The 10,863-nt window shown below is 41.1% G+C and overlaps 2 protein-coding genes across 2 annotated transcripts; one reads left to right on the top strand and one right to left on the bottom strand.

The window, feature by feature from the left end:
* Positions 1 to 316: 316 nt before the first annotated feature.
* On the top strand, positions 317 to 3,085 carry LOC148026969 (uncharacterized). The gene is made up of 2 exons (XM_087691522.1): positions 317 to 1,978; positions 2,111 to 3,085. Exons 1-2 carry the CDS (start codon positions 1,301 to 1,303, stop codon positions 2,579 to 2,581), a joined length of 1,149 nt encoding a protein of 382 aa, XP_087547648.1. The 5' UTR covers positions 317 to 1,300; the 3' UTR covers positions 2,582 to 3,085.
* A 484-nt stretch (positions 3,086 to 3,569) lies between these two features.
* Positions 3,570 to 6,647, bottom strand: LOC148026968 (subtilisin-like protease SBT1.7). Its single transcript, XM_087691520.1, has 2 exons — positions 5,230 to 6,647; positions 3,570 to 5,083 (listed from the first exon to the last, which is right to left on the bottom strand). The coding sequence occupies exons 1-2, from the start codon at positions 6,367 to 6,369 to the stop codon at positions 3,878 to 3,880; spliced, it is 2,346 nt and encodes a 781-aa protein (XP_087547646.1). The 5' UTR covers positions 6,370 to 6,647; the 3' UTR covers positions 3,570 to 3,877.
* Between the last annotated feature and the right edge of the window lie 4,216 nt (positions 6,648 to 10,863).

The raw sequence follows: 10,863 nt of genomic DNA, 5'->3' as shown, positions 1-10,863 counted from the left end.
AGTGCCACAAGGCTAGCCAGCTTGGATGGCTTTGCTAGCTCACTAGCTTTCCAAGGCGAAGGAAGCAAGGAAGATTTGGACAGACTGCAAGTGGTCTGATATTGGATGGTCGAATAAGGATCAAGGAATCCACAGTGTGGCAGCAACTCGTAGATCCTTGGAAGAAACTAATATCAGACTTACATCGGAGGGATTAACAGCAGGAACGGGGATGCATCCCTGTGTCTCAACATATTGTTAAACAACCAGTCATTTGAGGATGGATTCTTACCACAGCAAGCGTGAACCCCCTGCAGACTGCGCCACACGATTCATTGCGATAGCATCTCCTATTGGACTAATGATCGACAGAAAATGCTTCTTTCAGCGATTCTTAGTCACGGAGTGCATATCGGCAGTGCTCGGGGGGGCCTGTTGGTATAAATAAGCCTTATCATAAAAGGCATATTCACATATACCGATGTAACGACCTTCAGGCTATTTAAAGCCATACAAATCAATCAAGAAATAGTCGTGTGCTTCTATAGAACTGCTCTTCTTCCTTTCATTTCTGTTCAGTTCTTGTTCTTGTTTCCTGTTCTGTTTTCTCTCTGAGAGCCTTCTCATGGCTTCTCTCTTGAACCTCCTGCGTCATCCTGGTTTCCCCACATGGTATCAGAGCAGGAGACCATGCCTGCCATTCTCTACCCCTGCTGCGCATCTCTCTGTTCCTGATCTTTCACCGGAGGCTATTCTCAACCTGTTCGAAGGTTTTCATAGCCCGGACTCAACCAATGCTTCTATTCCAAGCCACAATGTCCAGGATGAAGGACAAGTATATGCGGAAGACGATGGGGCTAAATTCATCATAGATGCAAGTTTTAATGATCTTTCTATAGCATCCAAATCGACTGCCAAACCCCTCGCCAGAGACAATGATTACAAGGCGCAAGGAGACTCAATCACCAAGGACGACAATCAAGCACATTTCATTCCTGCTCTTGCTCAACGAGCAGACGATCAAGACAAAGATATGCATGTAAGCACAAAGGGAAGGGAAGCCCTGGAACGATGCAATATTCTCCAGGCACACACAATCAACAATGGAGGCCCGGCATATGCTTCTGTTATATGCAAAGATCAAGGTGAGGTTCTGATTCAATCTGGCCTCTCACATGCATGCATCGGCTCTATCAGCCCAAAGACAACACAAGGCAACGTTCAGCCTCTACAAGTACCCACAGGATGCCCAAACCCTGCCCCTTCTCTGCAGGAAGACCCATGACTCCTGGAATTCAACCAGGAAATACAAATTCACTGCATGAAAGAAATTCAGCTGCTAGCATCTGACCAGCTCTTACAAGACTGTGTGAAAGCATTCAATGATTCAGAAGCAGTTTCTGCCATGTCTGCTCATCTCAAAGGGCATTTTAACACTCTAGGAGGCCTGTTTTTAAAAAAAATCAAACATGAAGAGGCCTGCCTTGCTGACGTCACTTCAGATCATGAATATTTCTCTGGTGCCACTTTTCGAGGGCCCCACGCAGCGTATGCAACAAATATTTCTGTTATTTCTTATAAAGGAACCCCTGCTACAATATTGAATATGCTGTCCCTGGCAGCCCATGATGAAGCCTATGACTCCTTTGACTACTTGCATTCATCCCATCGATTGTTGGTGATTGCAGTAGATTTGGGGGGTTCAATTCCCTCTAGAGAGGCAATAATTTGGGAGGGTTCAATCCCCTCAGTGCAAATATTGCGGGCAACCTTTAGACAATTAGTTTGGCATGCAGTCATAGCCAACAAAGCCTCTGCAAATTCCCTCCTGCCACAAGACTATTCTCAATTCCTATTTGGGATCAGAGGAGACTTGATCAAGGATTCAACACTCCAGATTTCTCAAGATGGGCATCTCCATCTCATGATGGCAGCAAACCAACGCCAATCTACGAAAAACTACTCACGTGGCTACCTATTGGCTCCACTAAACATACTGGTTTCTGATCCAGAATCTTTTGCCGTTGTACCTATTTGTTTCTATTTTACTGCAGCAGGTCTATTTTCTAGGATCATTGTCACAAATGCCAATATTGTGATACCTCTTTGTGAACAACATGCTTGCAAACAGTTGCAGTATAACACTACAGAAAACAATGATACCTATGAAGCAGACCATGCTGACATGCAGCTAAGTGATGTGCAAGAAGGATCCCAACTAGCTCCTACTGAAGTTCTTTTGGGCCGTCTATATCTTGCCCTTTCAATGATTAGTTTTGGGATACATGAATTTGTTTCTCTTGCAGTTGTGCTTCAAATCTCCTTGATGGTTTATGCAGGGCTATGTCATGCTAAATCAATTGCTACACAAGTATACTGCCTCTTTCACTGGTTGGATATCCTTGGTCTCTTTAATATGTTGCAGCTTCCCTCTCACTTTGGGGGGGATGCAGAAGGTTTTAAAGTTCGTGTGAAGCTGCAGAATCCATACAATTATATGCAGGTCATGGAAAAGCCAAAAGCTCGTGTAAAGATGAAGTCTGAACTAATCACTTTTCTCCTTATGAAGAATGTATTAGATCCTGGCATCCAAGTTATGTAATTTCACACAAGCATCTATCTATGCACGGGTGCGACTCACCACATCCACAAACAACGGGTGACATATCACGCATCTCTTGTTGGTTTTAAAGTTCGTGTGAAGCTGCAGAATCCATACAATTATATGCAGGTCATGGAAAAGCCAAAAGCTCGTGTAAAGATGAAGTCTGAACTAATCACTTTTCTCCTTATGAAGAATGTATTAGATCCTGGCATCCAAGTTATGTAATTTCACACAAGCATCTATCTATGCACGGGTGCGACTCACCACATCCACAAACAACGGGTGACATATCACGCATCTCTTGTTCATAGGAGCAACTTGATGCCACTTAGTCATACCAGCCCATGCACTGTAATAAACACATCTCCTCATTTTGATGATAAGTTTTATGGGGGGGTGTTGGTATAAATAAGCCTTATCATAAAAGGCATATTCACATATACCGATGTAACGACCTTCAGGCTATTTAAAGCCATACAAATCAATCAAGAAATAGTCGTGTGCTTCTATAGAACTGCTCTTCTTCCTTTCATTTCTGTTCAGTTCTTGTTCTTGTTTCCTGTTCTGTTTTCTCTCTGAGAGCCTTCTCATGGCTTCTCTCTTGAACCTCCTGCGTCCTCCTGGTTTCCCCACAGGGCCTTGCAATACAGGAATAATGTAGTTCACAATCGCTGGGTCTTCTGGCTAGTCAGCCTAACAGCATTTTGCTAATGCGGCTGTCATCTTAACAGGATGTCTAGAAAAGCTAACGCCATGTCCCCGGTTAGTAAGTTGCTAGAAAGGCCTCTGAGCCTGTTCTACCCATTTTGGTGATGTACATACATACCAACTTCCTAGTACACAGTGTTAAACGGACACTCCTTAGGGAATGATGGTTAAGGATTAAGATGCAAAACATCAAAAGGTGTAACCAATGGGGCACAGAGAGAGAGAGAGAGAGAGAGAGAGAGAGAGAGAGAGAGAGAGAGAGGTGTAAGACTGTAAGTTGTAACCCTTGAAGTCACAAAAACCATGTGACACGTCCTTTATTTTCAATCTCACAAGACAGTTAACAGGTTGACGACCGTGTATCAGGCCTATATCAATATATGGTACTCTCACAAGCAGGGAGGATTATATCGTACTCTCACAAGCAGGGAGGAGGAGTTTGTGCATCGAGGGTGTATCAATATGTACTGTATCACTATCAATAAAAACTATCAGTGTAATATACTTTATCGAGACTGTCAGGGGTAGAGGAAGAGCTTGGAAAATCTTGGGTTGATCACGATCAAGAGCCCTCATGAGAAGGGTTCATTGTCTCTGCCAAGAAAACACAACTGGGCTTTGCACTGTATGGACTCCATCTGACCAGACCAAGGAGCCAAAGCTTGCATCGGTATCACCTACGCCGAGCTTCCGAGGGCCCGCCTCGCAGGTGACCTTGAAGCTCTTCTTCTCATTCATCCTCGTGAAGGACAGGGTTTTCGGTTCAACCTTCATCAACACGCCGGGTGGTGCATTCGCAGTTAAGATATAGTCTGAATTTGCCATCCCCACATTGGTGACAGTCCTAGTGATGGTGGAGACATATTTGGAAGTATCTCCATCCTGGTTGTAGACAAAGGAGATTGTGGGATAGTTAAGATTGTTAGGACTGGTGCTTGATTTAGAGCACTCGTACTTGCCCTTAGTGAAGATCATGAGCCATTTTGAAGTGTAATTGAGGCTGCAAAGGAAATTCACGTAGTCCTGTGCACTGAGATCATAAACGAGGCCTGGATTGAGAGCGCGGCCTGGATCCACATGGCCTGCTCCATATACAAAGGGCGTTGACAGATTGAAGTCGGATCCATCGATCATGATGTTTCCAGTGTTGTCTGTATTAAAAGCAGTTGTCATGAGGGCGGATTTCACTGCAGCTGGGCTCCAATCAGGGTGCGCACCCTTGAGAAGGGCTGCAAGGCCACTGACATGGGGACATGACATGGAGGTGCCTGACATGATGTTGAAGTCAACCATGCGATGATCATCGAGCAGTTCTGAGGGGCCAACTTTGCTAGTCCATGCAGCCAGAATGTTGACACCTGGGGCAGTGACATCAGGCTTGAGAATATCAGGGTTTGCAGGGTTTGGACCACGGGCTGAGAATGCCGCCATAACAGGAGCTGGTTTGATGCCAAGCACTGTCCCAGAGAAAGAGATGGTGGTTGTAGGGTTGTGGGATTGGGCAATGTATGACTTGATTGCAAGACCAGCTTTGTAGCCCACAAGTGTGGCTGGCAGAACATGACTGTCTGCAATAAGCTCTTCACCATTTGTCTGAGCATTTGCGAGGATCATGCCTGCTCCTCCGGCTTGCTTCACCACCATCCCCTTTGCAGCACGAGGATCAAGGCCTCTATCACAGACTACAATCTTACCCTTGACAAGGTCTGGCATTAATGAATCCATCCGGCACAAATTGGCCTCTCCATTGCTGTTTGGCTGGCCTGCATTGCCTGCATAAATTAAGGGCACCTGCATGATTTTTGCACACAAATGAACCTTCATCAATTGGTATAAATGCAGAAGCTTGTTATACCATCCCAGAAGAGATGCACAAGCTATGTTTTGCATCCATTCAGACATACTCAAGAAAGTTGAAGTTTCAGCAGGATGTGTACCTGATCATTGGCCAGATCATGGCCTTGATACAATGAAACTCCTGTGTAGGTAGCTCCATTACCAAGCTTTACAGTGGCCGGAAAATCACGATCAAGTGTGCTTGCACCTACAGTAAGCAGCCATGGAGAAACGTTTGTGACTGACTCTGGGTTTGGGCCTCCATTTCCAGCTGAGCCAACTACAAGGACCCCTCGTTCCATAGCTCCAAAGCTCCCAATGGCTATGGGGTCTATAAAGTAAGGAAGCACTCCACCACCAATAGACACTGAGATGATATCTACTCCATCTTCTACAGCCTTGTCAAATGCTGCCAACAGATCAGAACTGAAACAACCCCCTTTCCAGCAGACCTTGTACATGGCAACTCGGGCCCTGGTAGCGATGCCCCGTGCTGTTCCTGATGCAGAACCAAGCAAGCTTGCCTGGGGGACATGGTTTCCTGCAGCGGTGGAGGCAGTGTGGGTTCCATGACCTTCATCATCTCTAGCAGATTTCGACTCCAAGGTCTCATTGATGGGTCCTACTGCAGACTCATATCCATTGTAGAATGCACGTGCACCTATAAGCTTGCCATTACAGAGGGAAGGGGAGAAGTTAGCTCCAGCCTCACATTCACCCTTCCATTTGATGGGAACAGGGCCAAGGGCCTCATCCTCAAAGCTTTTCCTTTCAGGCCAAATTCCCGAATCCATGATTCCAATAATCACATCATCACCATAGCCAGAGACCGGCCAGAGCCCATAAGAAGTGTTAAGGCCCATGAATTGTGGCGTCCTGGTAGTATGCAATTGGGTGGTAAAATCTTCAGAGACTGCGAGTACACCGTCCAAATTTTCCAGAGCCTGAGCTTGGGCAGGGCTGAGCTTGGCTGCAAAGCCATGGAACACTGTATGGTAGGCGTAGAGGAGGGTATCATCATCATCATCGTCCTTGGTTTCACTACTGGGTTCCAGTTCTTTGACAGAGGAGAGGAGAGAGTTGTACCACTGGTCATGGGTAGTGAAGCTTGTAGGCTTATGGTCGTGGGAGACATGGATGATGTAGGTAGAAGTGGACGGGATGGGCGTGTGCTGGCGTGAGCATGGAGCCAAAGCCAGGAGGAAAGCTGCAGCCAAGGCAAAGCTAAGAGCTGCATCCATGGAAGAAGAAATCGGTGATTACTTACTGAGATGAAGTATGGGTGTGAGGGTGGATCACCATGCGAATGAGGACAGTATTGGGTGATCATGCATCAGTGATTGCTTACTGAGATGAAGTATGAATGTGAGGGTGGATCACCATGCATAGGACAGTATTGAGTGGTGAAGCATCTTATGAATGAATATCAAGGTTTGATAAAAGCGGGCACACACACACCCCCCCCCTCCTAGGCATGCATTTTATTGCAGCACCCTTGTGATACAGTAGAATTTGAGAGAGAGAGAGAGAGAGAGAGAGGTGTACACTGTATAATATATCTATAGTGGTCCCAGAGAATGCTGCATGCGTAATGATTCAAGGTCTTTTATAAGGACGATGGCCCGACAAAGGTGATGATATGTTCCACCATTTTTTTCTTCGCCATCATTATGAACAATATGAGATTCAGACTCCAGAGATCGCAAGAAAGTCGGGACTCGGGACTCGGTAGCTGGAGAAGCCAGACGACTCATGAGCTTGCTGCGAGTACAACACACTGACACAGTGCACAGTACACACTATGCTGCCACAGAGAGAGAGAGAGAGAGAGAGAGAGAGAGAGAGCGAGAGAGAGAGACCGAGCCGTGGCAGGGGGAAGGCACCGTAGACAATAGTCAGTGACTCAGTGGAGCTTTGCTTGCATCGTGCATAGTGCACTATAGTCTCTATCTCTCTGATCCCCTAAACATGCTTTTGCCTTTCGCGCCGCTAACTACAGTGTTCTGAATTATGATCCAAAGCTGAAATTATATCTATATATATATATGGATCATATATATATATTGTTACTTTGGCCAAGAAGATTTAATCTAGTCTTGGCAAACCCCCCCCCCCCCCCCCCCAAAACACACACACACACCTCTCTCATACACTCATACATACATACATACACATATATATATATATATATATATAATTATTTTAGCCACTTTACTTAAAGACATAATCATTCAAATATTTATCTTTAAGGCCTTGGAGTGTAGTGTTCATCAAAAAGTGAGTTTCAATGTAAAATCAACTGCAACAATTTCAAAAATTTGAAGAAGGTTTCAATCTACCTTCCATATGACAAAAGTTTTAGATACACAAATGTCAAATATATGAAACATGATTCAAACATTCTTACAAAAGTTTGGGTTAAAGGTTTTCGATTTCGCTATCAAAAAAATGCTTTTCTAGAAAGCTTGGTGATTGGAGTTTGGATCACATATCTGTTTTATTTACCTTTATGGATCTGGGCCCTACACTTATTTTAACTCCTGTGACTAATCTGTGACGGGTGTAGAGCATCTAGGTTATATAAAATTGACCTAGTTTATAAAAACTTGCCCACATCCGCAAGAAGTTATTAATTTTCTCTACGGGTGTGCTTGACCCTCTTTAAACCTTTGTTTATAAAATTAGCCTAATGTATATGTTCGCCAACCCAATACAGACACAATCATGTAATTGACCTAAGCTATAGATTCACAAAACCTTGTTTATAAAGTTGACGTTCACTTTAAATTCACCAACCCTACAAGAAAGATATAATCATGTAATGTCTATTAGGGTGCTTGAGTAGTGTTTGACAGGTACAAAACACTTTTATGCATAGTATAACCAAAAGTATAGGATAGCACATACAAAATAACAACACTAATGAGAACTATACATAAACAACAATTTGCATTTATATCTTCTCATGTATATGTGTACCTCAACGTTTTATAATCTTTGCTTGTAATCTACACTAAATCTTCTCAAGTATCCATGTACCTCAGCTACTTATAATCCCTGCTTCTCTTTGACAACATAAATCTCTCTCTCTCTCTCTCTCTCTCTCTCTCTCTCTCTCTCTCTCTCTCTCTCTCTCTCTCTCTCTCTCGGTAATTGAAGGTTAAGTCTACAAAAGAATCCTTGACAAGCAATCTCACACCACAAATATTTCAAGGTACACGTGAACTAAAACAAACACTTACTATACAAATCATTTTTCTTTTTATATACCCACTTGCATTGTCACAAAGAAAGTGCATTACAAGGTGATAATGCATGCTTCTTTTGCAAATATTGTTGCTAAACTCAAGACAATGAGATATTTCCCAATTCCCAAGAAATAGAAATATTACATAATGCATGCTTTCTTATGAGATTGGGCACGCTAGGCATGTAAATGACAAATAAAATTTATCTTAGTAATGGATTTGTTCTTGTGGACCAAAATTTGCAATGCAAAGAAAGCTTGAGGGAAAAAAATGCATGGAACTTGCATTTCTAGAATAGATCATTGACTATTATTCTATTTCACAAATAACTCATAGATGAACACAAAAGTAATGTCACTTATTGCCTAAGTAAGGAGTCCTTCATACACCACATCGTCATTGTAATGATTTATAAAGCAATGAGAATTTTTATAGCTGCTAACATTGTTGAATGTACATAGGAGTCGTATGTACTCATACGTTATGTACATCATCAAAAATTTCCCACAAAAGGATAAGTTTCAAGGTTTGAAAGATATCATTATCTTTTTCGAAACATGAAATATTAGAATTTCATTCCTCTCTTTCTTGTAGAAGTCAAGAGAGAAGAAGCTATGGTGGTAGAAATGTGCATGAATAATGCATTATTATAGAGAGAGAGAGAGAGAGAGAGAGAGAGAGAGAGAGAGAAGAAGAAGAAGAAGAAGAAGAAGGAAAAAAAAAAGTAAGTAAGGGTAACAGAGTAAGAAAGAAGTGCAATGACATGAATAAATAAAAGTGCAATTGTTATAACTACAAGAGTCACTCAATATAGAATGATGCTAAAATACCTTCTAGGCCTTCTAAAAACCTCTATGATGGCCTTATAGCCTTGATAAATTTCCCATTTTCTAGCTTTCTTCTCTACTTGCATGTTTGTGATTTTGTCATGCTATGTGTGCTTGTGTAAGTTCTTCACTTCTTTCATCTTTGTGATTCTCCTTGGTCATGCTTTGAGTTGTGCTTGTGTAAGTATATTTCCAATGCACATTTTGGTTCTCTTGGCATAGTTTAATTACTTTAATCCTTCAATTTTATCTTGTATGTCTCCAAACACCAAAGTCTTATTCTCAAAAAGGCAACTTGGGGAAGGGGATGAACACTCATAAATATGTAAGTCTAGCACATAGATTAAATAAGGTTATCATTAATGGAGTAGATAGGGGGCTTTTAAATTAGGCCTTCCCTACCCCATGTGATAGTAATGATTTATATAAAGTGAAGGAGATCATAAAACACTTTGCTTAAAGACTTGATACTTCAATTATTTCCTTTAAGGATGTGGATCACATACCTATTCTATCTATCTTTAAGTCTTGGGTTACATATCTATTTTAGTCTTGATATTTGGGTCACATAATTCTTTGAATTCTATTTGATTAATTCTTGATTGCTATAAATTATTAATACTATAGAATTGACCTAGGTTTTAAAACTTTCCCACTTCTACAAGAAGTTATTAACTATTTACTAGCCTGCTTGGCCCTTTTTACACCCATGTTTTTAAAATCTGCATAAATTATAAGCTTACCAACTCCATGAGGATATAATCAAATGGTTGAGCTGAGGTATGAATTCACAAAACCTTGTTTCTAAAGTCAATATTCATTATGAAATCACCAATCCTACAATAAATTTATAATCATGTAATTGTTTGCTAAGGTGCTCCACTAGTGTTTGATGGGTATAACACAGTTTTATGAATAGTATAGTTAGATCTAATTAAGCATGGCACAAACAAAAGAACAACATTAATAAAAGCTATACATGTAACATAAACAACAATCTACATCAAACTCTATGATGTATCCATGTACTTGAGCATGTAACTTAACTCATAATCTCTTTATCCATTGGCAATACAAGTGTCATGTTGCTATGTTTTGCATCCTTTCCTCTGTGTGTGTGTGTGTGTATGTAGATTGTTAAGTTGGCCCATGTTTTAAAAAAAACATGCATTAAAGTTGAGTATAAACCTCATTATAGATACTTTTTATGTGCATTCTATCATTTAAGTTGACTAGCAACACATTTTATATTTATCACCTACAAGTACATGAGGGACACATTTATGCAAGTTACTTTATAGAGAGTTATCTATTTTATAGAGGGTTGGTGAAACTTTAAGAGAGAAAGCTGTACATATAGGGTGGTGTTATTTCAATCACCTCAACAATGTTTTTGTAAATAGGCTAGCCAATAGTGATCACCATGGGTCTAAGTAAAGTTCTTAGATGCTATAAAATATATTTTTTCCTATTATTCCCTCTTGGTGCCCATCTACCTCATCTCTCTCTCTCTCTCTCTCTCTCTCTCTCTCTATATATATATATATATATATATATATATATATATATATGTATATATATGTATATATGTATATATATATATATATGTATATATATGTATATATGTATATATATATATATATGTATATATATGTATATA

The sequence above is a fragment of the Lygodium microphyllum genome, chromosome 13 (genome assembly GCF_053477565.2).
Source record: "Lygodium microphyllum isolate KBCC chromosome 13, Lygodium_microphyllum_v1.1.10, whole genome shotgun sequence".
Classification (NCBI taxonomy): domain Eukaryota; kingdom Viridiplantae; phylum Streptophyta; class Polypodiopsida; order Schizaeales; family Lygodiaceae; genus Lygodium; species Lygodium microphyllum.
This window is presented reverse-complemented; position numbering and strand designations above follow the sequence as displayed.

Coding starts and splice junctions, on each gene's coding strand:
- LOC148026969 (XM_087691522.1), top strand. CDS start 1,301: ATGAAAGAAATTCAGCTGCTAGCATCTGACCAGCTCTTACAAGACTGT. Junction 1,979..2,110: donor TGGCTCCACTAAACATACTG/GTTTCTGATCCA, acceptor GCTTGCAAACAG/TTGCAGTATAACACTACAGA.
- LOC148026968 (XM_087691520.1), bottom strand. CDS start 6,369: ATGGATGCAGCTCTTAGCTTTGCCTTGGCTGCAGCTTTCCTCCTGGCT. Junction 5,084..5,229: donor ATGATCTGGCCAATGATCAG/GTACACATCCTG, acceptor AAAATCATGCAG/GTGCCCTTAATTTATGCAGG.